We start from the raw sequence: 27,657 nt of genomic DNA, 5'->3' as shown, positions 1-27,657 counted from the left end.
GCGCTTTAACACTACATGACATCATTCACCCATTCACACACTAATGACAGGACCTACCATACACAGTGGCGCCTGCCCATCAGTAACTAACATTCACACACTGTAGTCACAGCTAGAGGAACAATGCTGGGATTAAGTGTCTTGCCCAAGGACACATTGACTTGCAGGTTAGCCGGGGATGGGATCAGACCAACAACCCTCTGATTGAAGGACGGCCGCCCGCGCTCCCCACTCACCCACAGTCGCCCTAAGCTAAGAAAACTAAAGTTATTAATTGATGGGCCTCATCAAAAATTACAGTAAGAATTCCCTCCATGGGGGTTGAAATACTAGTAGTACTAGTAATATTAGTAGTAGTAAAAGTCATTTTAGTAATAGTACCAGTTGAAATACTAGAAGTACTAGAAATATTAGTAGGGGCTATAGTACTATTTGAAAGAGCAAGAGCAAAGTATTCAACGAAACATCTTTATCCTAAGCTTCATGGCTAAATTACAGATAATCATTGCAGCTTTTATTTTGAAATGATGGTATTGGGTGAGTGGGTGGGGGGGTTGAGTGACAGAATATTTGTTATTCAAACTAAGAAGCTATTAGTTGATAGGCCTCATCAAACATTACAGTAAGAACTCCCTCCATGGGGGTTGTTTTGAAATGATGAGAGAAGGTGGAGAGAAGGAGGTCATGTCAGGCTGCACTAATCAGCTTATAAGGATCAGCTGTGAGTCACAGAAAGAGCCCCAGCTAGTTGCCGTGACAACGGAGCGGCCACTAACGAGCTCACAGGGGCAGACAGTGAGTTACTGAGAATCCACACCTCAAACAAATGCCCTCTGGAGCAAAACTAAATAATGTGATTTTGAGAGACCCAAGACTCTACCGAACGCATGAGTGTAGTTTTCATGTCTCTATGTGTTTGAAAACTGCTCACATAGCAGTTTACAAAACATGTACCTTCTTTGTTTGTTTTTTAAATGTCGGCAGATTTGTATTGTATTGTATTTTACTGAACCCTGACACGGCTCCCACTCTGCCTCACTCTAAGAAAACCCAATACACACTCATGTAAAACTTAGAAACGGACCTAGAAACCAATGAAACATAATTAATAATTATGAAAAAAGTATAATAGATATCAACAAGCTGTTTTTTTATGAAATTGTTAAGACTTGTGTCAACATTTTTAAGTTTAAATGGTGTCTCTAGCAGAAAGATTGGAAAAGCTGAAAAAGTTAAAAGTTTAAGAAGTTTAGAGAGGATTTGAATTAGCGTCACTGCATTCTAACTAAATAGTAACATTGCTATTGTGGTAACAGGAACAGAGGCAGGCAGAGGGGAGGCAGATCTGACATATCAGTTCAAAACTACATTTGTGTACCATTCTCTTGCAAACAACTGTAAGGAGTGATGTAACTGGACACAAATGTGTCTCTAGTAGAAACCAAAAAAAATTGTATGGATTTATTACAGGTGATTTGAAGAAGGTATTTGAATCAGTTTAAGATTTGAGCTGCTCTGCATCTATGTCGCTGGCTTGGCTATTACAAAAACATACAGGAAAGGATAAAGCACCAAGCAGGCCTGGTGCTTAATCCACAAACAAAGAGTCATGCACAGAAGAATGCAAAAGCAATTCCTGCTAGCCTAGCCTACAGTATTTAATCAAATTTTCGCAATATTAATCATAATCTTCCCTGTAGTTCACCAACCTTCCAGTGGGGGGAGCTGTGGCGGCGAGGACTCCTGGTGCTCTGAGTGTGCAGGGAGAGTAGGAGGTGCTGCGGGGGTGACGGACGGGAGCGGAGTGGCTGTAATGGGCGTGACTACACTTTTGGGCGGAGTGTCTGACAATGCCGTGAGGGTGGCTTCATTCTTACAGGAAGAAGCTGAGGGGTTAAAGGGCATGGCTGAAGTGGTACAAAGTGGTACAGACTGGATAGCTACAGTCAAACCAAGTGTGGCCATGGGGACAAACGGCTTGGCATCGACGTTGAGGGCTGATCGCACTGCAGTCGCTGGAGGGTATGTTCCTACAGAAAATAGTGATGGGCTGGTGGAGGGGTTTGGAACAGAAGTGGCTAGTGAAGCAGGAACACCAACCTCTGCTGGGGTGGACTTAGTCAGAGGAGCTGTGGAAAGGGAAAGTGTGCAGGTGACAGGGGTTGGGGTTTGTGAATCGGGAGTGCAGCCTGGAGGAGTCTGTAGGACTGAATCCAGGAAAGAGAAAGTCTGGGAAACGGGGCTCAGATTGTCCCCGCTAATCAATGCTAGACTAGCACTATCATCTCCATCTTGACTACCCTTAAATGCAACATTAGGCGTTGCGCTGTTGCATTCAGGCTTGCCCGCAAAAACATTCTCTGGATTTGTTTTCGGACCATCTTTATTAGACAAGGCAAAATCGTTTACACACATTGGCTCGTAGGAGCGGGGAGATGCATCTGTCAAGAGGCTAGCATGGGAACGGATGCCGAAAGTGGCGGGTATTTGTGCAGCGGGCGAGGTTAAAACAGGGCCCGGGTTGGAATCGGAAGTTCTGGAGTCAAAGACCAGACCAGAGTTGGCTGTTGTTACCATGGTTGGAGCAACAGTAGCTGGGGGTGGGGAACTGGGCTGCTGGGTCACCCCCCATTCTTCTGGAAGTCTTGCCCGACTCTTAGTCTTCCTGCCTTTCACTCTACCCCCTCCTCCACTCTCTCTGATCTCCCACTCCCAGTTCCCCTCGTCGTCCTCGTCATCCTCCACCTTCAGGCCGCCCTTATCCTGCCTCCCTTGCTTGTCTGACTGGCCGACGTTATGCTCCTGGCTTGCCAAGAAGTCGTAGACGTGGTCACGGTCCTTCCTCTTCTTCTTCCGCCGCCTCTGCTGTTCCTTGCCAGCCTCGCCCCCCAGCCCAACTCTCTCGGGGCTGAGGGGTTCGGAGGTAGAGGAGGTGGGACTGCTGTCGTCCATTGAGCCGCTGGGAGGTAGGACGGGAGCTGCCGAGGGGTGTGGGGGTTGGGGGGTGGGGGGTGGGGGGTTTATAAGAGGAGGAACCGATCACATACTGTGTCAGAGAATCAACTGCCGCAAAGCCATCAGATTGTGGTCACTGTAGGTGGAGTATTGTCTCATCGCAGTAGAGGAATGTAACTACTGGTCTCATCAAGAGTGAAGGTCTACGTGAGGTAATATTTCAAAGTAAACTACCTCAGAATGAGCAATAACTGAAGGCGGAATGTTATTTTTTGTCTTCCACAAAATAGACATTCCTTTTTAGAAAGATTGAGACAAACTCATGGATACCATTATACATGTTTTGGGGTGTAGTTCAAAGGAATGTTGAATAGGTTAGAGCTGTATTTGGCTTAAGGGTTGTGTGATAGTCTCCATACAGTCCCATGGTTCCTTTGCACATGTAGGGTAGTTTCTTAAAAGATTTGTGTAAAAATTTTGAATTCCGAGTACAACAATGCAAAGGCAAACTCTGAGCTCAATAATGCCAGACTACCTCAAACCCTGCATATTGCGTATCCTTACTAGTGTGAGATCTGCTAGTGTTTCCAGGGATTTGTAACCACAGTATGATTGCTTTTAGGCTCCTTGGGGCACAACATTTTGAATATTTGATTAAACACGATGTATGTGATGGTGCCTACTTTTATAAACATATTCAAAGCTCAGATAGCGTGTCATTTACTCACCTGTTCCAGACTTTCTATATTTCAGCAAAGGCACTGCAGCGCAATGTGCATACCGTAATTTTGCGACTATAAGGCACACTTAAAATCCTTTTTTTTTCTCATAAAACGACAGTGCGCCTTATAATCCGGAGCGCCATATATATGGATGAATTGGTTGATCCATACTGGTTAACGAGGATCCATTGGAGGGAAAGTCTGGTGCCAGCAGCCGCGGTATTTCCAGCTCCAACAGCGTATATTAAAGCTCGTAGTTGGATCTCTGGATCGAGCTGACGGTCCGAGGCGCCACCGTCTGTTCCAGCGCTGCCTCTCGGTGCAAGATGCACGAAAGCATTTGCCAAGAATGTTTTCATTAATCAAGAACAAAAGTTGGAGGTTCAGAGACGTGGTAAACAACGGTAGATGTTTGAACAACGTTACCATGGGAGTAAACGCTTAATAACGTTTGATTTAGCACAGCCCGATCTAGTGGATGCATAACGCAACCCCAGTCCAACATTTTACTGCAGTATCTTCTATTCTATGCGCCTTATAATCCGCCTTATATATCCAATATATAGGAAAATAGTTCTAAAATTGGCGATTCATTGAAGGTGCGTCTTATAATCCAGTGCGCCTTATAGTCGCAAAAATACGGTAATCAAGATGTATATTTTTCAGTGCTGCTTTACAAAAATATCACCTAGCGAGAAGAGGTTCTTTTATTTATCTGCTTGATTGTGTGCCCTCTCTGTCAGCTGTATGTAATTTAACTGTTCATTCACATTTCATATAAAATACTGTTTTATGCTTCAATTTGCCAAATGTGGATGGCAGCTTTGAAGGACAAAAGCTCAATGTGACTGGAGATGCTTATCTACTTATCTCAAGAGACGTAATAGGATACAACATTGTTGCTTTTGGACATTGAAGGATTAATTTTAAGAATGATTCTCTCAATGTGGAAAATTTGTTTGATTGACCATCATCATCATGATGCATAGGTTATGTTTTGTGTAGAGTGCAGGCACAAACAGCAGACCAAAACAGACACACCTCCACCAACGGAAGCGACTAAAGCAAGCACCTTAGCATGCATGTTTCAAAAGAAAATGCATGCATGTTTGTAGGATCCTGGCAATAAATGGTTCATTGTCCCTCGTACAGGATCACATATGGAAGATGTAAGTGATTCACCACTCCATGACAAACTATGCACATGCAGCCTTTCAAAACACAAGGCGAAAGAAATCTTCTTGCACTGAAATTATCTCTTCAATGCCTGCCTCCACTTCTCTTGTTTAGGGAATGAAGTCATCAGAGTTTGGGCTATTGTTTTCCCTCTGAGGACAATATTTCTAAATGATTTCTGACAAGCATGTCGTCGGCTCAGAGCGGATGAGAGAGAGAGAAATAGAGATGAACAGACTGGTTGACATGGACAGACAGAGGCCTATACAGCCACCTGTCAGATCGCACTCCATATTACGCCTCCCGCCTAAATTCCTATTCCTCTATCTCACCTTTTATCCTCCCATCTCCTCTAGCTGTCTTACATAACCGGATGTTAATGGGAATCCAGATAAAGGTGCAACCTTCCGTCTAAATTGGCAACCTTTTCTCAGTTCTTCTATATTGATTGAACTAGCTGTCTTCCTCCTTTTGGCCTTCAATGCTTGCCCAGCTATAAGCAGCAGGAGGAGGAGACATGCCTGGGACATTATGTTCTATATTTAATGCAATAAGGTATTAGTGGAGAGTATGTCTTAATCTGGGCTCTGGCTAACTGGCCAGGGAAGAAAGTGCAAAAAGAACTTGGGGAAATGGAGGGGGGCCCGGGATGGGAGCAGGTGTAGTACACACTTTAAGGTGGGTGGGAAAAAACAGCTTATTAATTCCACCATTGTGATTCATAAACAAGGTACTTGTGTTTCTCGTATTTTTTTAAGACTCACAGGAAACTAAACACAATCCCATCCGGCAGAAAACCTTGGCCGAACAGAGCACAGACTTATCCATAACTTCCTTTACGAGGAGTTTTATGAGCCTTCTCTTCAATAGGTACCCTCTGGTGTGAGTCTGGAAGATGTAGAAACACATGAGCTGTCATTACTCTTTCTTCCTGGCAACAGGATTGGACTACTTTTACTCAACTAGTCGTATTAAAGCTTTAAGAAAGGGTTATTAGGAGAAAGTGAATGCAATAAAATATTTTAATCATTTGTTTACTTCTGGTGTGCATTGACCTCTCAAACTGCCGCTAGCTGCAGTCAGTTAGTTCAGAGAGACTAAGACGGTAGTTGAAGATGGAGAGAACCTTTTGCATTGGAGGGGCGAACTGGGCAGAGGGATTCCTCTACGTGTCAAACTGAATGGGGGGGGGGGGAAGTGGCAAACTTTGGGCACTGCTAGGCTAAGCTAGCTGCTAGGCTACTTCCATCTCAACATCTACCCTGCAGAGGACCGTGTCTCTAGAGGAAAGTGGTTTGAAAACGTCCTGCTCAATGTGGGACATCGTTGGCACTTCAAACATAGCCGTCAAATGATGGAGAGTTGAGAGCAACGTGCACGAGGACAACAGGAAGAGTCGTAGTTCAACATGTTCCACTCCGTGACATTCCACCTTGGAGACGATCACATGTGTGTAGTTTTGAAAAGTAATTACTCGTTGATTTATATATAATATTTAGTCTTTATAGGAAAAAAAAACTATTAATCAGGTTTCAACTAGATAAATGTGAGATTAACTAGTTGTTATTGTTTAATCTATTGTGAGCCCTACTATTTTCAAATTGCTTGTTGAGTAATAGTTTTCTGATCGAGCCAGACCGAAAACATTTTAAAATTTGTATTATTTCACAGTTTGGGTTTGAAAGAACTCTGAATGTGCATAAGCATTGAAAAGGATGTCCAACAAGTGAAAATACTACAAAGTATGTGACAAGTAAAAGAGCTGCATTAGAAAGTTCACTTGAAATATACGAACAAAATATAAACAACACTTCTCTAAAGTCACTTTTCATATAGATAACTACGAATAATCTTTTTTTTTTATATTATGTATACGAGCAGTGATAGGAAGTAACCTAAAATGGAAATACTTGAGTAAAATTCCAAATTGTACGTAACTTTTTGTAGGCTCAGATATTGGGGTTAGTTATCTAAAGCTTGCATCTTCCTCTTCACTGCAGGATGTAACAGGATTGGCACATTTACAGAATGTCTGCAGGTATTTTGTGTGGTGGAGCGGTTCGCTGCATTTTAAAATAGCAGCATGTGGTTACATCACTGCCTTGTCCTTCCTGGACATTTAATGGGTGCGTTAGCACTTCCCATGTGTATGATGCTCTGAAACATGACATGACATTCCTAACCTGCAGTGTAACTATAGTTACAGGCACTCATCAACAATAATCATCACACACGAGAAAGCCTTTAAGGTCCAGTTTCATGATACTGCATTATAGTCCCCTCCAAAGTATTGGTAAGGCAAATTCCTTTATTTTTGTTGTTCACTGAAGACATTTGGGTTTAAGATCAAAAGATGAGTATGAGACAGCAGTTCAGAATTTCAGCTTTTATTTCCTGGTATTCACATCTAGATGTGTTAAACAACTCACGACATACCACCCTTTGTTGGAACACACCCATTTTCAAATAATCTTAAAGTAAATAACATTTAATATTTGGTGGCATAACCCTTGCTTGCAATAAATACCCCAAGCCTGCGACTCATCAACATCACCAAACTGTTGCATCATTCATTTGTGATGCTATTCCAGGCTTTTACTGCAGCCTCTTTTACTTCTTGTTTGTTTCGGGGTGTTTCTCCCTTCAGTCTCCTCCCAAGGAGGGGAAATGCATGCTCTATTGGGTTAAGGCCAGGTGATTGACTTGGCCAGTGTAAAACCCTCCACTTTTCCCCCCTGATGAAGTCCTTTGTTTTGTTGGCAGTGTGCTTTTGGTCATTGTCCTGCTGCATGATGAATTTCCTCCCGATTAGTTTCAATGCATTTCTCCGTAAATTCGCAGACACAATGTTTCTGTACACTTCTGAATTAATTCTGCTGCTACCATCATTAGTTACACCATCAATGAATATCAACGAGCCTGTTCCAGAAGCAGCCATGCACACCCAAGCCATGACACTACCTCCACCATGCTTCACAGATGAGCTTGTATGCTTCGGATCATAAGCAGTTCCTTTCTTTCTCCACACTTTGGCCCTTCCATCATTTTGGTGGAGATTAATCTTGGTCTCGTCAGTCCATCAGATTGTGTTTCAGAACTTTTGCATCTCATCTCTGTACTTCTGTGCTTCTGCTCTCTGAGTCTTCTTCAAACAGTAGTTTGTGACACCTCAACGCCTGCACTGTGGCGGTCGTTGGTGATGTTACTTACTGATGTTTTGGGGGTTTTCTTCACAGCCCTCACGATACTTCTGTCATCAACTACTGTCGTTTTCCTTGGCCGACCTGTTTGACATCTGTTACTCAGTACACCAGTGGTTTTTCTTTTTCAGGACATTCCAAATTGTTGTGCTTGCTATGCCCAAAGTTTGTCAAATGACTCTGATCGACTTTCCTTCTTCTCTCAGCTTGACAATGGCTTGCTTTTCTCCCATAGACAGCTCTCTGGTCTTCATGTTGGTTTATCTTCTTTAACAGAAAATGCAGTCTTGATAGGTTTGAACCAAGGGTGAAAACTTAGACTAGTCATGCAGAGCTATTTAATTCAATTCATTTTATTTTGTATAGCCCAAAATCGTATATTACAAATTTGCCTCAGAGGGCTTCACAGTCTGTACACATGCAACAGTGTTTGGACAATCAACCTAAAAGGCAAGACCTGGGCAACAAGAAACACCTGTTAGTCATATGTTCCAATACTTTTTCTCACTTGAAAAATGGGTGGGTTCGAACAAAGGGTGGTATGTCGTGAGTTGTTTAACACATCTAGATGTGAATATCAGGAAATAAAAGCTGAAATTCTGAACTATTGTCTCATACTCATCTTTTGATTTTAAACCCAAATGTCTTCAGTGAACAACAAAATAAAGGAATTTGCCTTACCGTTCCAATACTTTTGGAGGGGACTGTATATTCACTGATATTATCAAGCAGTCGGGGGTCACTAAAGACAAAAAGCAGGTGAGGTAACTGGTTTTCAGCTTGGTCTCATCTTGGTATTCATTGAATCTACATTTCAATCCACATCGATGCAGCGTTGCCCCCCCTCGTTACAATGCATTACACTGTTTGTATGAGTGAAGCTCATAACCACATTATAATGCATTTTAACAATAATAATGTTTTATAGAAACAATATTACAACTAGGTATGTTTATGATGCATTGCAGACATAATAGGAAGTACAACCTCATATCTTCAGCTACCCAACAGCAGTGTGTAACAAACAATCTCCTTTAAATCCTCCCTGGTTTGTAAAAGTCAGTTTAGTGATACACTGGGAGAGTAACTGTTATGTAACAAGCAGCCTGTACTGGGCTATCTTTAGCACTGCTTGACAACAGAGGGAGAGGAGATCAAAATAAAACCCTGAATTAGAACTTGATAAATGTTTGATGAGTTCTGCACTATCCAAACTCAGATGCCGAGTCATTTTAAAAGTTGAGTCGAGGTCCCTGCGTATGCTTCTATTACAGAATCTGATATATGGCTTTTTGTCAAATTATACAGGAAGACTACAAACAGCACGAACAATCCTTTTTGTTGGTTCAGCTGTTCTTCACCTGAGCTGCTGCTGCTGTTATGAACATGAAATCAGGATGTAAGGCGGTCACACATATGAAAAGGGAGCAGGTCTTTTTGTCCCCATCAGACTGCAGTGACTACGTAAGACATACAACTATGGATTGACCTGTGTTTATCTGTCTGATCTGTCTGTTGATCCAGTTGGCCAGTAGAAGAAGAAGGGGGGGGGGGGGGTAACCGCTGACGTCAAGGCAGAGCTGGGGCTGTTTCCACCTAAAGTGAGAAAGGCTGCCCTCTGCTGCTCAAAGAGAGTCCTGTGATGATCTTCACCTGTCTGAACCCTCCTCTGATGTCCTTGTTGGCAACTTTCTTGAATAATGAGAATAACATTGAAACGGTACTAATTCGAACTGTGGACAGGGTTTAGTTTTCTTCTCAAAACCTGACAACTCCTCATCTCTCTTCCTTCTCTTAACCCCCCCTGCTGCCAATAGCCACATGCAACCCCCCTCCTGCCTGTGATACCTGCAGAGTGATCCATGGAGTGGACTCCCGAGCCGCCAGTCGAAAACGGATCGCTGCTTTTAAACGGACTGCTTCCACTGGTGTTGCTGCTGGTTTTGTTGTCCACTCCAAATAGGCCTGGACTCTTCTGGGTGTCCATGGCTGAACCCGTCCCAATCTGGCTGAGAGGGCTGCTCATACTGCTTTGGAACGGTGGCAGGCCGGATGCCATGGTGCCTCCCGTCCCAGACTGCGCAAAGCCTGATGGAGAGTTTCAATGTTACATCACATTGCATTGATACCTGTTGAATTTTAAGATTCCCTCAAACATTTTAGACTGAAAAGTAAATGTTCAGTGCAGTATTTGACTAAAAGGGGGCAGCTTGTGCTGAGATTAAAGTGCCCGTACTATTGAATGGACTTTCAGGAAGGAATGGCTTGGTTTGTTTGTTTTTCTGAAATTTAAAGTCCAAACTTTTTTCATGGGATTTAACTTTTTATCATTGGTGAAACCAGGTGATGGCATAATGTAACATGGTGGACTTGTGAAGAGGAGCTTTCAGGTTTATTATACACTGAGTATGTATTATAATTTTTCATACTAGAATTATAATTCAATGTTACTTAGCCATTAGCAAACAATTTAAAGCTACTTCATGTAACGTTTGAAGATTATTGAATAGCATAGTTATGTCTGGGAGCTTAATTGACCCTTCTCTAAGCTCCACCCCTTAACCCGCGACTGGTTGTTGCGTAGAATCTTCCAGCTTTGACTAGGGCTTTCTTTTCAAAAAAGGCTGGCTAAACGGACTCTCTGGTCTTACATTTTGGTTCTTCAAAAAGATGAGATAATATCTTTGCAGTAAGTGCAGTTAGTGGCAGTGTGGATTAGGGTTGGTCCATGGTAGCTTCTGCAGTTTCACAGGTTAGCAGCTCTAAGCAAAGAGACATAAAACGGATGCAAAGCTGATTCAGAATCCTGTAGAATGCTAAATATATATGCAGCGGATGTACAGTGTTCTCACCAAACAGTGCTGACCAGCTACAACGCATCAGCTTGCGTCAAAGGTTTGTTTTTATAGATTGCCCCCAGGATGATTTCTCATCAATTACAATAATTCTTTAGCAGCTTAATTTTTTCCCACCAGATTGGACTTTCATGAGCATAGATATGACATTCATCCAAGCCTTACGTCAATAAGCTTTAGAGTCAATAAAAGACACAGGAGGTGAAAAAGTAAAGTTGACCTAGAAATGAGTCAGGCATGCTGTTGTCCTTTGTCTTGTTCATGCTCCATTGATCTGTCCTCCCACCCATCATAGGACCTGAAAGGGAAAGACAGAAAGGCACACAGACAGAAGGAGAGAGAGAAATGGAGAGTCAGAGAGGTCAGTGCGGCGACAGACGGATGGTCAAGATGGGTGGAAGGATGGAAAAAAAAGATGATGGATAATATATAGAAACAAATGCTAATGTAATAATACAGTATTTGAAGTTAAATGGAACCACAAAAACACCTGACAATGTATCAGACATTTTGGCATGTCACAGAAAGAAGCGAGTCATCATTTGAATGATGGCTGAATCATATAAGCTGCTTCAGTTACAGTGTCCTAGTACACTGTCATGGCTGACCGGGACACCGGGACACCTAAATCGAAAAATGACTGGTTTCCTCACTGTGACAAAGTACAAAAAAACAAAGCCTATGAACCAGATATGCTGACCACTTGTCTCCTGTAAGCCCGTCTCAAGTCTTTCAGGTAGAGTCAAGTACCAGCATTTGGTCACAAGTTCAAGTCAAGCCTTTTAGATGCATGGAAGATCCCTTTCCCCTGTAGTCCGAGTCATACCTTCACCCCTTTTTGTCTACAGTCCCATTCACGCCTTAGCCCTTTTCCCTTCAGTAGTCAAACCTCAGCGCTTCACCTCTAGTCCCTTAAACCATCCTGCAGTTGAATTGTCCGTCCAGTCATGTCGACCATGTCAAATGCAATGCTGTGCCATTGTCTGTGTTTAAGTGGATCTTGTTGAAGACTTTAACATGAGCAAGGCTTTTGAAAAACCTATAAGCAGCTGTGTTCTCTTCTGTACTAAAGCTGCTGATTCACATTGTATAGCGCAGTGTCAAACATTTCATAGTAAGTTTTTGTGAAAATGAAAACTGTGCTGAAGGAGGTCAACTCACTTTTAGCCCTCACTTTTAGTGCAATCAGGAATCGTTTATTGCCATAATATGTCAGACATACATGGTGTACTGCTCTCCTTGTGTGTGTAGCTTCTTACACAATTCAGCAGTTAGCCAAACTCCATTTGAAGGAATACAGGAGTCAGGAATCAGCGTCCAAGCTCCAAATGCTTTATTTTGCGGCACTGACATAAACAATTCAAATTGGAGTAAAACTAAAACAGACAGAAAAACTCAATGAGCAAGATGTTACACACGACAACATGCAGCACGTACAAAATTAACCTTTCCAATGGACAAAATAATATTATAATATTACTTATGGTCTATGCCAAACAAATACTCACAGACTACTCTTTCGAAGGCGTTTAAACATGAAGGATGGCAGCGGATGATTTCTCTGAAACGATCTATCAAAAACATTAACACAGACGGCGAACTTCCGGTTCCGGGTGAAAGTGCGTGCCAATAAAAAGCAAATTAATTAAACAACCAATCCGAGGGCAGAACACATGGAATTTGACTTGGCGGTTGGTGAATGACAGCAGACAGTACAGTAATGGACAACAGACAACGTAGTGCACGAAAGAAAAAAATTATAAAATATATGCTATGGGATAGTAAGCTAAAGCTATGGGTTAGTAAGTAAAAAAAAAAGATAAAATAGAAAATAAAAATAAAGTGCACCAGCTAACAGAAGCTGACGAGTGAGAGTGACAAAGTGTATGTACATGGAGTCAGAGTCAGTCAGAGGGGAACCCCGGCTCTGTTGATGAGCCCGACTGCCAAAGGGAAGAAACTTTTAGTGTCGCGGGAGGTTTTAGTCCTGATGGACCTCAGCCTCCTGTTGGATGGAAGGGGCACAAACAGGTTTGTCCTCGCATCGCAGTCCTGGAGAGACGGCAGATTGCAGCCAATCAACCTCTCTGCAGAGCGGATGACACGTTCCTCCATCACCGTTTGGTACGCTGCAGCCACAGCCAAGGACAAGGGCAGGCTGCAGTGTACCACACGGTGATGGAGGAGCAGAAGATGGACTCGATGATGGGCGTGTAGAAGTGCACCATCATCGTCTTCGGCAGGTTGAATTTCTTCAGCTGCCTCATGAAGAACAACTTCTGCTGGGCCTTTTTGGTGATGGAGCTGATGTTCAGCTCCCACTTGAGGTCCTGGGTGATGATGGAGCCCAGGAAACGGAAGGAATCCACAGTGGTGACGGGGGAGTCACACAAGGTGAGGGGGGAAGGTGGGGTGTGTACTCTCTGAAGTCCACGACCATCTCCACTGTCTTTAGCGCATTGAGCTCCAGGTTCTTCTGGCTGCACCACGTCACCAGGTGGTCGGACTCCCACCTGTAGGCGGACTCATCAGACCCACCAAAGATCAGTCCAATAAGGGTGGTGTCATCCGCAAAGCTGATGGTCCGAGAGACAGAGACGTGTTTCCCCAGCTTCACGTGCTGCTTCCTGTCGGACAGGAAGTCAGTGATCCACTTGCAGGTGGAGTCGGGCACGTGCAGCTGGGAGAGTTTGTCCTGCAGCAGAGACGGGATGATGGTGTTGAAGGCAGAGCTGAAGTCAGCAAACAGGATCCTGGCATAGGTTCCTGGGGAGTCCAGATGCTGGAGGACGAAGTAGAGGGCCATGTTGACAGCATCGTCTACAGACCTGTTGGCCCTGTAGGCAAACTGCAGGGGGTCCAGGAGGGGGTCGGTGAGGGTCTTCAGGTGGGACAGGACTATCCGTTCAAAAGACTTCATGACTACAGAGGTCAGGGGCTGTAGTCATTCAGTCCTGTGATCCTGGGCTTCTTGGGAACAGGGATGATGGTGGAGGCCTTGAAGCAGACTGGAACCTGGCATGTCACCAAGGAGGTGTTGAAGATGGCGGTGAACACAGGAGACAGCTGGTCAGCACAATGCTTCAGAATGTGTTCCGCTGTGAACCAGGGTTTGTCGTTGTTATAACTCACCCTGGTGCATGATGGTACACAGCTGTCCTCACAGAAGCTTATGTAGGAAGTAGGAATACCCTTAAAATGTCCGACAGGGCAAATTTGTCCTTTAAATCCTTATCCCATTGTAAGTCAATTATCTCAGCTGTATGTCGACGGGCAGAACCGCAGCCTTAACTGTAAATGGCAAGTGGAAAACTGCAAACTCAAGCTCACCAAATACCTGAAACCTCTGCTCAAACTCCAACAGCAATTCCGTAATTTTGTCTTTATAGCGACTCGTGTCAGCACTAATTCTGGTCATTGGCACATTTCTTAGATGAGGGAAACAGCACCACTTGACAGCTGTGTCAGCTTCAACTTAAATGTGCGTATGCTGTCATAATATTGTCTGACAACTTATGGCCTTGCAGCATCTTGTTCAGGTTATTCAAGTGTTCTGTAATGTCCACCATTGATGTAAGGCAATGCAACCATTCTGGGTTTTCTAATTCGTGCACTGCTTTGCCCTTTTTTCCATGAACTGTCCAATTTCCTCTTGTAGATCAAAAAAACGCTTCAGCACGGCACCTCGGCTCAGCCCCCTTACTTCGGTGTGGTATGGTAGGCCACAGGTGATGTCCTTATCACTGAGGAAGCCGTCAAACCGACGATGATTCAGCCCTCTGGCTTGGACGAAGTTAACAGTTTGGACCACAACAACTTTGTGACGTGATCATTTTTAATGACTTGCACACAATGCCTTCTGGTGCAAATTGACTTGACTTTATGCCTCTGTAGGCTATCCAAATCTGCTGAAAGATCAGCTATCCGTCAGTCTTCCTTATTAGGCTCATGTTGGCAAAAGCCTGTCGCTTCTCGGGGGAACATAATTTCTGGCAACTTCAGCGTGCATGTTTTCACAAACTCACCCTCACAGTTTGGCTTTGAGGCTGATGCTATTTCGTTAGCAACAAGGTAGCTAGCTTTCACTGCTGCATCACTTATTTCTCGGCTCTGTGTAATTTATTTAGACCACCCCTTTGTTATCGTTCCACTATCCACCATGGAAATAAATAACCACTATCTCTGCTCTTTAATTGTTGTGTGAATTACAAAAACGTCAGCACCGCTGTGTCGTATTTGGGTTCATGACATCATCCGTCGCCGCACGCAGCTTGAATTTCACCGACTCCTCCAGGAAGTGCATCTGGATGGATGCCGCTTCCAGCGCTGCTTCAGGCGGACCAGCAGTCGGTCTGATGACCTGTTGTGTCGACACTAACTAACTAACAGGCTGGCTGGCTGTGTGTCTCCGGTGAGCGGCTGGTTTATAAAGTGTGTTCACGCTGTGGCAGCAGTGAGGACGAGCGAAGCGTCTCAACACTGATTGGCTTTCACGCGTCAAGTGAATGTTTTGCTTTTTTTTTTTGCTTCGCTCCTTTTCGCTTTTGCCTCATTCGCAACCAGACACGTCTGTGCATTGACTTTGCATGGAATCTACTTGCGGGAATAATTCGCTTCGCTTTTGGTGTGAACACAGCAGTAGTAAGTTCTGGATCCCTGTCGACGTTTATTAAAGTACTTTTTGTTTGCAAGTCTGCATTTGAGTCCTGCTTTCAGTCACCCGTACCACTTTGCGAGTGCCAGAAGGTTGTTGTCTACCAAGTCCATAGCCTTACGGAAAAGCTCACGATTAAGCTCTCCATTGCCCAAATTATTTATGAAACACTTTTCAGGTATGACCTGTCTAAAGATTGAATCCCAGACCTACAGAATAAGACACATCCTGCAGACTCCACATAGTAACACCAACAAAGATCTTTCCCTATTTGTCAGTCGGCTCTGTCAACTGTTTATCCATCAAACAGGTCCTGCATCCCAAAACTAGCCTGTTCAGCCAGTGAGTGTGTATTTCTGTGTGTGTGAGTGTTATACATTTTGACAGTGAGGCAAGCAGATACAACACATCGCTGAACGGCCTGTCCCCATGGTTACACAAGGACAGGACGACAGCATCTGCAGCTCCGAGGGCTATGCTTGCTATTGGTGGGAGTGGATGTCTCTTAAAGCGTTGCTACAAATGTGCTACCCGCTGAAGCCCAAAATAACACACGCACACACTATATACTGACACTGCACAGTGTAGGCCACCATGCTCATCCGGATCAAAACGTATGGGAGGAAATACTTCCTATGCAGATGCTGTTCTAAAAAAGTATGCTTACAGGGCTCTTTTCATATGGCATATGGCATTTTTGATTGCATCTCAACATTTGTAATGACTCAGCTGGCGGCTCGCCGCTAACAGTGCTCAGTGCTAACAGTAGCGTCATTGACAGAGTGGTTTGCAGGGTTTATTCGACACTGAACTTGGTCATCTATTGACGATCATATGTCAACAAAGATTAGACATTACTTCAAAACATCTTTACAGAGATAATGTCACGGTTTGGGTCTGCTTGTCTTATTTTGTAGCTTTCTTGTCTCGTGTCTCTGGGTAACTTCACTTCCTGTCCTGTGATTGCCTGATTGCTTCCACCTGTGTCCATGTCAGTCCTCGTTGGTGCACGTTCTGTTAGATTTGTTGGTGAATAAAGAGCACCTTCTGGAAATCCTGCTTTTGAGTCCTGCCTTCCGCCTGCACCAGCTTCCACACCTGACAGAATGACGCGACCACCTAAGGACTCAGCAGACTCCTGGTGCAACTTGGGCCCGGAATACCTGGATGTAAGAAGCCCGTTTTTCCAGCGGAAAACAGATTTCATCTTTGGTCCCAGGGGCTATCGGAAGGCGTGCCTTGAGCTAAGGGACATCCTCAATCCGAGGAGGAAGGGCCCGGGGAGGAGGAGGATACGAACCCCTCCAGCCCCGGCTCCTGACCCGGCCCAAAGATGCCCGTCCCAGCCCGTTCCGGCCCCCAGAGTCTCGTCCCAGCCCGTTCCGGCCCCCAGAGTCTCGTCAGCGCCCGTTCCGGCCCCCAGACGCCCGTCAGCGCCCATTCCGGCCCCCAGACGCCCGTCAGCGCCCGTTCCGGCCCCCAGACGCCCGTCAGCGCCCGTTCCGGCCCCCAGACGCCCGTCAGCGACCGTTCCGGCCCCCAGACGCCCGTCAGCGCCCGTTCCGGCCCCCAGACGCCCGTCAGCGCCCGTTCCTGCGCCGAGACGCCCGTCAGCGCCCGTTCCTGCGCCGAGACGCCCGTCAGTGCCCGTTCCTGCGCCGAGACGCCCTGCAGCGCCCGTTCCTGCGCCGAGACGCCCGTCAGCGCCCGTTCCGGCCCCGAGACGCCCGTCAGCGCCCGTTCCGGCCCCGAGACGCCCGTCAGCGCCCGTTCCTGCGCCGAGACGCCCGTCAGCACAGCTCGGCGCCCCCCGCCACGACGACGCCGCAGCCGCACAGCTCGGCGCCCCCCGCCACGACGACGCCGCAGCCGCACTGCTCTGCGCCCCCCGCCACAACGACGCCGCAGCCGCACTGCTCGGCGCCCCCCGCCACGACGACGCCGCAGCCGCACAGCTCGGCGCCCCCCGCCACGACGACGCCGCAGCCGCACAGCTCGGCGCCCCCCGCCACGACGACGCCGCAGCCGCACAGCTCGGCGCCCCCCGCCACGACGACGCCGCAGCCGCACAGCTCGGCGCCCCCCGCCACGACGACGCCGCACAGCTCGGCGCCCCCCGCCACGACGACGCCGCAGCCGCACTGCTCTGCGCCCCCCGCCACGACGACGCCGCAGCCGCACTGCTCGGCGCCCCCCGCCACGACGACGCCGCAGCCGCACAGCTCGGCGCCCCCCGCCACGACGACGCCGCAGCCGCACAGCTCGGCGCCCCCCGCCACGACGACGCCGCAGCCGCACAGCTCGGCGCCCCCCGCCACGACGCCGGAGCCGCATCGCCCGGCACCCCCCCAGACCCTGAGGCCCGGTCGCCGACCCGGCAGGCCCCCCGAGACCCTGAGGCCCGGTCGCCGACCCGGCAGGCCCCCCGAGACCCTGAGGCCCGGCCGCCGTAGCGGTCGGCCCCCCGAGACCCTGATGTCCGGCGGTCATCCCGGCCGGAGGGACCCGACCCCGTGCCGCCAACCCTTGGAGTCCCCTGGGCGGCCGGGGGTTGTCGGGTTCCCCGCCCTCCCTCCCTTGTCTGTTTTTCTGGGTTCCACCCTCCTTTAGGACCGTCTGGAATTCGGTCCTTGAGGGGGGGGTTCTGTCACGGTTTGGGTCTGCTTGTCTTATTTTGTAGCTTTCTTGTGTCTCGTGTCTCTGGGTAACTTCACTTCCTGTCCTGTGATTGCCTGATTGCTTCCACCTGTGTCCATGTCAGTCCTCGTTGTGTTAGATTTGTTGGTGAATAAAGAGCACCTTCTGGAAATCCTGCTTTTGAGTCCTGCCTTCCGCCTGCACCAGCTTCCACACCTGACAGATAATAGTTTGCTTCTTTATCAAAGCCCCCCAATATTTATTGTACATAACTGTCAGCTATTTCCTGTTGCAATACTTGTGGAATATCTCTTATCTATTTCTTTCACCATGAAAATGTCTGCTGCTGCACAGCAAAAATGTATCTGTCTGTGGTCCTGAGACACCAAAGAAAATCACAGACTCTAAGGAGGTATCAAGATATTACAAACATAAATAAAAAGTATATTCTCACTGCAGTTTTTAAAGGCCCATGTCTCAAGATCACACTGGCCAAATTTGAAAACAATCAGCTTTCATCTCTGGGAGGAGTTCGGTCTTTTACAACTCTAAAAAATCAGAAAAATGGGCTAAAAAAAGGCTAAGAATTTTCAACGATTAGCTGCAGCACCCCCTACTCTTCAAAGATTATTGTGTTCAGGGGTTCAATGTTTACATGTTACAATTTGAATATGAAAAATCCTCCAAAAAGGAAATACAAAAAAAACAAAAAACTTATCTTGCTAAGAACATTGTAGACAACCAATAAAGTAGCTCCTTAAAAAAACCCTGCCATGAGAAACCCACCGCAGTAATGGCAACGTTGGCAGATCCACGACAGTGCTCAGCCTCATATCTGAGGAGGTGGTTTTCCCTGTGCCAAAGGCACGACAGTAACCTGAGGTGCCAGATTGGTACAAATAACCATATGAGAAGTTCCAAAAGAAGGAAACTGTTGTTTCTTTCTACAATTAACACCATAAATGAAATTTAAACCAGACAGCGTTTCAACTTTTTCTGTCTTGTTACAATATAGACCAAAACATTGGCAACGAGGAAGATCTTGGGTGGATAGAAATATATAAAAATCATACCCTCTGAACTAAAAAGGCAATCCAGTAGAAAATGCATTTCCTGCTGAAAATGCGGTGGAATGCAGAAAGCTGAAATTAATTTTAAAAAAGTGCCTAAAGTACAGAAATGAAACAGGCTGAAATTATTCTAAACATTGCTGAAAGAAAAGAAAAGCTGAAATACATTGAAAAATTGCTGAGAATACAGAAATGAGAAAAGCTGAAATGAACTTAAAAGAATTGCAAAAAACAGAAATGGGAGAAGCTTCTATGAATTTGAAAAAATACAGAACTGCTGAAAGAATAGAAATACGAAAAGCTGAGAATGAAAAAAAAATTTTTTTGTAGTTATAAGGTTTAGTACTAGAAGAAATAAGTACTAGTTTCACTAGTATTTGAAAGCAATTGTGGTGTACCTATGGTTGAGGTACAGATAATCATTGAGGCTTTTATTTTGAAATAATGGAATTGGCTGAGGGGGGGGTTGGGAGAGAGAATGTTTTTCATTCAAACTAAATGAACTTGGTAAATGGACCTATAATTAGAATAAAGACTCGAAGAACAATACTTGGAATGCATCACTGCATTCCAAGTATTGTTCTTCGAGTCCTCGAATGCATCACTGCATTCCAACAATAAAGATTAGAAGAACAATACTGGAATGCATCAATCAATGCATTCCAACAAAAATACCGTTTTCCTATTTCTTTGACAGTGGAATATCTCTGTAATCAAAACAGACAATAGAACAACACACTGTTGTGCCACTCCAGGGTGACAGATATGGGAAGGATGTGTGCTGACGCTGCCCCGTACTCCTTGCAGAGCGTGCTGTGCAGTGCTATCGAAGTGGTTGGGGGCTTGTTGCAGTGCTCTTTGCATTGATGGGCCAGCTCCAGCTCACAGCAATAAAACAGCTTTTCTAGATGTTGTCCCTTAGCCTGTGGGTCCCCTGGGTACCTCTATATTTAGAGGAACATGTGACGGGTCACTTTACAAGGGGCCACAATGTTGTTGAGAAAGTGTTATTTACTTTAAAAGGTGTATGATTCATGGCAGTCTACCCTAGGCGGAAAGCGGTGGGGAAATTCTGTGTCCCGATCTTGTGTGTATGCATCTATCTAAGAATATTATAAACAAACTCATGACCCAGTTCATACATTTTTTCCAAATAATGAAATACATTCAGTGTAATACAAGTGTACAGCTATGATTGATTAATAAAGAAATGCATGCAGTGTCATACTTCCACGTGACGACCATTGGCGGAGAGACATTCCGAAAACCAAAGTCACATCACAGCCAAATGTACTACGTCATTGTACAATTGAATTCAGTGAAAGAGTCCAAATAACTAGTTACATTGAACGCACCAGGAGACGTGCCCAGGGCAGTGACACTGCCTTCCACAACTTTTTCTGATCTGTATATAGAGACCCACTGTCAACAAGTCAACGGGAATTGTTTTTTTCTGCTCTCAATTGTTTTTCTGTCTGTTCCTGCCAGTTGTCACCTGGCATCATGAACTCATACATTTTTGGGAATGATGCAGCTATTTTGAGCTTCATAACTAATCATCATTTGGCTAATGAGTATGTGTCTGCTGAAAATGCTTGGTACGTGATGTTTTCCTCCTAATGTAAGGAGTGACTAGTGTCTAGTACAAATATATAAATACTTGAAGCAACTGTAACAGATGTGATGAGAGTAATCCATAGTGCTACATTTTAAAAAGAATTCTTGCTCATTCAGTTTCTGGTGCTATTTAACACTTGAAAAACAAAGAGCTGTTTACTTTTTAACATTTGCCTTGCTTTTGTTTACCCATACGTCCCCACATTGTGTAACAAAGTACAGGGACTTGCCATAGCTCTTCGTCCACGCACGTGTGTAACTATAGTAAATACGAAAGGACATGGCTCCCACATCCTGTCCTTAATCAGCTGTCACTACATCTGCAAAGAGACAGGCACTTAGAGTGGGGGGAGAGGGGAGGAATGTAATGAGATGTTTCTAAACCATGCTGGAGGAGAAACATTCATCTATTTCTGTCACATTTATTGATTGATGCTGGTTTGACTGCGATCAATAAAGGTCATCATTTCAATTTTAAAGGATAAGGCTGAGTGCAACGGTTGTCACCCACTTTGGACTGACTGTCTGTCTCACTGTCTGTCTGACAATAAGTCCGTGCTGTAAAAGCATCTCATCCCCTTCAACATATCTGTTGAGCTCAGCACAATCACACACGTCAAAACTATTGGCAGTGACAGCCAAGGTGTGTGTGTGTGTGTGTGACGACATCAGCAGAATTGTTCATCACACACAGATGAATGCACACCACTCAGTAAAGCAAAAAACATGAGATAAACAAACCGTCCCATTCTACTGCAGTGACTGTGTCTTACACACACACACAGACACACACACACTGCAGGGATGTGTGCTCCTGCCTCAGCGGACATGACTCCTTCTATATTACTGTGAAAGTAGTTATTATCTTAATATACTACATATACCTATATATCTATAAGATGATTTGTTCTTGATGTAATTACAGTATATATTCGGGGCGCTCAATAGATGGGTTAGGGTAACGTTGGATGTTGAGATGCAAGTAGCCATTTACTTCCCGTGTAAAAAGCTTTCTCCATCTTCAGCTACTGTCTTGCTCTCTTGTGTCTAACTGACTGCAGCTAGCGGCCGTTTGGCTTCTGCAGGTCAACCCTGCGTCAACCTCCAGGCACGAAGTTACGCTGACTACATTAAACTACCGTAAATCCTCAAATAAATACTGGGATTCAATTAGAGGCCGGGATTCAGATAGTACCCGGGGGGCGCGGTCGATGCGGACAAATAAAGGCCGGGCCCCAAATACAGGCGGGGGGGATAAAAGTAAAGAATATAGTGCTGGAGGTAACATGAGAGCCCGCCACCTGCTCGTGAACTGGGTTGTCGCCGCCTGGGAGAAGCTGGACATAATCCGAAAGTCCTTCAAAGTTTGTGGACTGACACTGAAAGATGTCGGGAGTGAAGATGATCTCATCCATGGCTTCAAAGCGGGACAGCCGTGCGCCGCTGGTAGGGGGGGGGGGGGAGGAGAACCGCACGCATGTAGCCCAGGATGAGGAGAACGACGAGGAGGACACTGCAAATAAAGCGCTATACGCGATAAACCTTTTTTTTTGGCCGAGTGAAATTTTTGACTTGCTTGATTGGAAAATATCTGCAATTAAGGATGTATCTTAAGACTGACATGCACTATGGTTTATAACTGATTCCTTTCTAAATGGTTGGTCTCCAGAAAGTTGATTAGCTGTAGGTCTACCGGTTTCATTCTACCGGCAGCCTATCGGTAAATGGTTGCAGGAAGTGCTGAACCCATATGCAATTAATGATTAGCCTACTGTAATTATGACCATTATTTGATTTAAATAATACAATTCTATAACAGAAGACACCGGTAAGTAAGAAATAAAGGCCTGCCCCTAATACAAGCCGGTGCGCTGTGCAGCCTGTGTAAATAAAAGCCCCGGCCACTATTTGAGGATTTACGGTATGTCGCATTGACCCCGGCCACATTAATCCCATAGATTATATAATATTTAATATTATTTATATATAATTATATTATATAATTATATATAAATGAAATAAATATAGACAAACACATATTCCAAGTCCAAGTTTATATTTACATATTTCCAAGGCAATCAGATCGAATACATCTTTAAAACACTTTTCATTGATCTTGGTTCTGTTGCCTCGACTTCTTGTGCGTTTGGAATTGGGGGATCAACCAAAAGACCTTTTTCACAACTTCCGTATTTGTTACCGGAAATACGCAATCGTTGTGGTAATTTTTGGGTGGGTTCATCTGAACATGAATAGAATATTGAAGAACATGAACGGTTAGGTAGGTTAGGGGGGGGGGGGGGGGGGGGTAATGCGTTCCCATCAGACACCCCAGTCACAGGCAGACACAGCTGTAGCAGCTGTTTCTCTGTTCAAAGCACTGGGATCTGAGTCGGGATGAGCTTGCGCTCTGACGCGCTCCGGTGCACGAGGGAGGGGGAGGACTATATGAGGCAGCGTCATTGTGTGACTACGGGGTTCAAATGCTGCTGGCCACTATCATTTTTCTATACATGGTTGTGCTTACTTTGTACTGGCGTGTTGTAGCTCAATGACTTGTTATAAACTGCTGCGGTTTAGAATAATCCGCCTGCGTAAAGAAGCTCCAAAACCTCACAGTGCGGCGTGTGCGTAAAGGAGCTGTGGTTTCCCTTCAAATTAACAAATTGTGTGTGTGTGTGTGTGTGTGTTCCGTTGGTTTTCTCCGCTGGACACAGAGGTCGCCTTTGCTCAAGCACTTTATTAATCACTGACACAAAGACTGAAACCGTTACTGCAGCGTAGCCTAAATAAGTCCCACTGCATTGTAAGTGCACGTGTGTGCTGTTTTTAGCGTTGTTTTATGTGCCTTCCGGGACCTGTGCTTGTCGTACCTGCGCTGTCATATTGTGATTTACAAATGAAGCACTGGATCAATAATGACCAGCTCTCTCTCAATCACTCACTCTCACACGCACACAAACACACGACCCCGCCCCCCCCCCCCATGTCACTCACATGCATGCCGCATTAACTGGACAGGCACACAGTAGGAAACCAGAACATCATACATTGTCCCACACAGCAGCTGACTGCGGGGTCGCTACAATATGAAACTCTCGGGCCGCACCAACATTAAACTTTAGCATTAAAAGGGGAGCACTCATATCTCTGGGAGCCCTTGTGTCTGCAGCAGATCACTACGTTTTAGGGGTCACTGTTTGTTGCTTGAAACCAGAGGCTGTCCCTAGCCTTTTTCCTTGGAACCATTTCACCCACCAAAAGGAAAAAGGGAGCCTGTGTTTGAGCGGTGCCAAATACGCCAGCTGTTGACGTCTGCATTTGGCTATTATTATTGTCACTACACACAAGACGTTCACTTGGACAACCATACAGAACAAATTGATACCATAATGCTTCAATAAAAGCAGACTATAATGCTTTAGTAAGTTATTCTATATCCTCTATACTCTACGTACATTATGTCTAAGTGGACACGCTAATGATTTGTCAAAACTGTGTCCCATTCATTTATTTTCTTACTTTTTGTGACCAGTTTTCCTCCACCAGTCTTGCAACGTCAGCAAATGTAATTGTAAATCTGTGAGCGAAGTTGTGAAGACTGAATTATCTCCTGATGTGTTGACGCTCGACAGGAAGTCCACTTCCACATGGATTACGCATTTCCGTTTTTTGTGAAAAAGGTCTACTGGACTCCATTCACCAGGGAAACATTTGATCATGAACATCATTATTTTACTGGTGGGTTAAACAAGGTGCCAGCTCAGTGCATTTGAACAACAATGCTTGAGATCATCACGCGGCATCACTCTGCTGATGGGACACGAGTGTGGGGAACATCAAACTTTGACCTGCTCAGCATTTGTTGACATTGCTGCTCTTGGTTGCGGCCTGTCTCTGTGGGGGGTGTCACAGTCGGGTCCCATTAAGGGCGTTCTCATGTGTTCTTGTGTTCTCACTTTTCTAACATGTCCCCATGTCACAGACAATAAAGGTGTCCACCTGCGGGCCATTGTGGGCTACATTACTTTTATTTTCTTTATTTAGGTTAAAATAGATGATATGAAATTCTTTATATGTAGCTTATAAACTAAACAAAATAAGCCAGCCTGCACAGTGAAAAAAGAAAGTGGGTTAATATCTTATCACATGGGAGTCTGTGGTGCAATGTGCATTTAATGTGAAAACACCAGAAACCATCTGCTGTCAGATCACACTCTCCTCGGTGTAGAGCAACTCCCATATGATGGTGTCCAACGTGCTGTCTCTGCTTAGCATCAGGTGAATAACTGATTATCATGTGAGATTATCATCTTTCTCCAAAGACTCTAATGAGTGTTACACATCAAGAAAGTTTCTAGATAGATGCCTTAACTTCTCATATCAACTATTTACATCCAAATGGAGCTCCATATAGTTCTACAGTATGGCTGTTAGCCGGATACATCCCAAAATGTTGAGCCAGCTGGATTAGTTTGCCACTCCCCTGGAAAAAAAGGCAGCTTTGTTCCTCATTGATGAAGTAGCGATATCAGTTAGATTCACGTGGTGAACACCACACGCTGCAGTCTCTCACACTATACTGTACATGTTTGTACCGTGTTGCCATGCAGAGAACATCTGAAAGGCCGCTGCATGTCGTGCTCTTCGTAAAGTTCTGTTTGGATATTTGGTGCTTAATAAACTTGGATGTTCCATGTTTCACTGCTTCAATTATTTTGGATTTCTGATATATGAGTATCACATACATACTGATGTACTGGTATGTGATTAATCAATTCAATTCATTTAATTTTCTGTAGGCCATAATGACAATTAGCCTCAGAGGGCTTTACAGTCTGTACACATGGGGACATCCTCTGTCCCCAAACCCTCACACACAAAAACTCCCTTTGATGGGCAGAAAACAAGGGAAGAAACCTTGAGAGAGATAGAGGAAGATCCCTCTCCTGGGATGGACAGACTACAATTTATGTCATGTCAACAGAATGAACAACGTAACAGATGTACAATATGATCAATTCCAAGAATAGAAATTATTCAAATATACAGAATATGATCTTGAACTCCTCATATGCGTTAATAATTTATCTCCGGCTTGTCTTCCTTTACGTTTATTTGCCACTGTAGTGTTAGAGAATCCTGTTTTCAGGGATTGACTCTTCCGCCTTTTAAAGTAAACTCACTTGTTTCGACCTTTTCTCAGTGTTTCCCCCTACCGTTAAATTGGGGGGGGGGGGGGGGACTGAGATTGATAACCCTATTCCATGATGCTGTATTAAAAAAAACTTGAAACTAGAGATTGAGGTCATAAACTCATGTCACAATGTTTACTGAGGGAATAAATCAGAAGAAGCGGCGGCATGGTGGTGTGGTCGTTATCACTGTTGCCTCACAGCAAGAAGGTCCTGGGTTTGACTCCGCCCAGTGGCCTTTCTGTGCTCTGGGGATCAATTCAATTGTAGGTGTGTGGATGTGAGTGTGATTTGTTGTTTGTTTCTGTGTTACCCTGCAGGGTGTACCCTGTATCTTGCCTGAAGTTGGCTGGGATTGACAGTGTGCAGAATAAGTGTTTGGAAGAAGATGGTTTGATCTTGACCCATAAAAGGGATGGATGGAAGTGTGGATATCACAGCCTCTTGCCTTGAGCCCTCTGGGGAGTTCTTTAACCCCCAAACAGCCCCAAAGTTTCATTTATTAGAATTTGTTTCCAAACTCTTCGTACCCTACAGTTGTTGTGTGACACTGACGGACGAGACTGTGCCTGAATGTATGTGTGCACTGGCTGATGGCTGAATCATACTGACACAGTGCTGTCTCCAGGCTGACACGGCGGAACAATGGCAGGAAAGCACAAGGGCCAAGAGGACGGGTGCAACAGAGGGAGCAGCGCTGGGGGACAGAAGCCACTTACCGCTCTTGGAGTCCTTTCCGTCCAGTAAGGGCCGGTAGTCGCTCTTGGAGACCGTCTCCCCCACCTTGTCGTCGTAGCTCTCCTTCTCCAGCGAAGCTACGAAGTCTCTTTTCAGCAGTGCCTCGCCGGGGGCCCCGCCCGGAGCCACTCCTCCGCCCCCACCCAGAGCGTCTCGTAGACTCAGGTCCATAGTCCAGTTGCTGAAGACAAAAGAGGAGGCACGATTGCATGTACTAGTTGTTGTCTTCTCAGATGAAAAGGTTGTCTTCACTGTCATAAGACAAACGTTGACTTCCTTTGTGCAGTAATCATGTAATTAATTACACGTATGGGAATGAGCACTTTGAGCACGTTCAGCTGAGCTTGTTCTCAACTACATGCCAGTGGAGGATTGAGCCAAAAGCAATCCGAGGCATCAAAATGTGTTGCTCTGAAGTTTAAATACCCATCTCTTAAAATACCTGTCACACTCTATTGTTCACAAAGTTCTTCTGTTAATGTCAGAATTCTGATCTCTCTTGATGTATTCCGTTAGAAAATATTGTGACGTGAGACTCAATCTCTAGTTTGAAGTAATCTTCAATGAGTGACGCCGAGTGCGAAAAGTTGTCGGTGGAAGGTTCTGCAGTCAGATCGGCAGGTGGCGATGTCAGCCAGTGGACAGACAGCACCAGCGGATCGACTACTACCCCCACACCCCTGTTCGCCCGACCGCTAGCCGTCACTGGAAAACGGGTTATCGATCTTGGGACCTGCCGATCGGATGATGGGAACATGCCGAAGTTCAGAGGCCACGCTAAAACAATAGAGGAACATATGTTTCGACAGTGCATGCTACATAATTTAAACAAATAAAA

General features: G+C 45.2%; 1 protein-coding gene across 1 annotated transcript in view; it reads right to left on the bottom strand.

Annotated features, from left to right (window-relative positions):
- LOC119209932 (microtubule-associated protein 4-like) overlaps positions 1-27,657 on the bottom strand; it is a 79,895-nt gene that overhangs the window by 37,002 nt on the left and 15,236 nt on the right. Inside the window, exons 3-6 of the mRNA XM_037459582.2 lie at positions 26,801-27,000; positions 11,129-11,206; positions 9,902-10,141; positions 1,710-2,978 (exon numbers count right to left, since the gene is read on the bottom strand). Of these exons, the coding sequence (XP_037315479.2) occupies positions 1,710-2,978; positions 9,902-10,141; positions 11,129-11,206; positions 26,801-26,990 (1,777 nt within the window). The 5' untranslated portion in view covers positions 26,991-27,000. The remainder of the gene's footprint in view (positions 1-1,709; positions 2,979-9,901; positions 10,142-11,128; positions 11,207-26,800; positions 27,001-27,657) is intronic.

The sequence above is a fragment of the Pungitius pungitius genome, chromosome 15, assembly GCF_949316345.1.
Source record: "Pungitius pungitius chromosome 15, fPunPun2.1, whole genome shotgun sequence".
In the NCBI taxonomy this organism is placed as follows: domain Eukaryota; kingdom Metazoa; phylum Chordata; class Actinopteri; order Perciformes; family Gasterosteidae; genus Pungitius; species Pungitius pungitius.
Note: the sequence above shows the minus strand (reverse complement) of the source record. Positions and strands in the feature narration are given on the sequence as shown.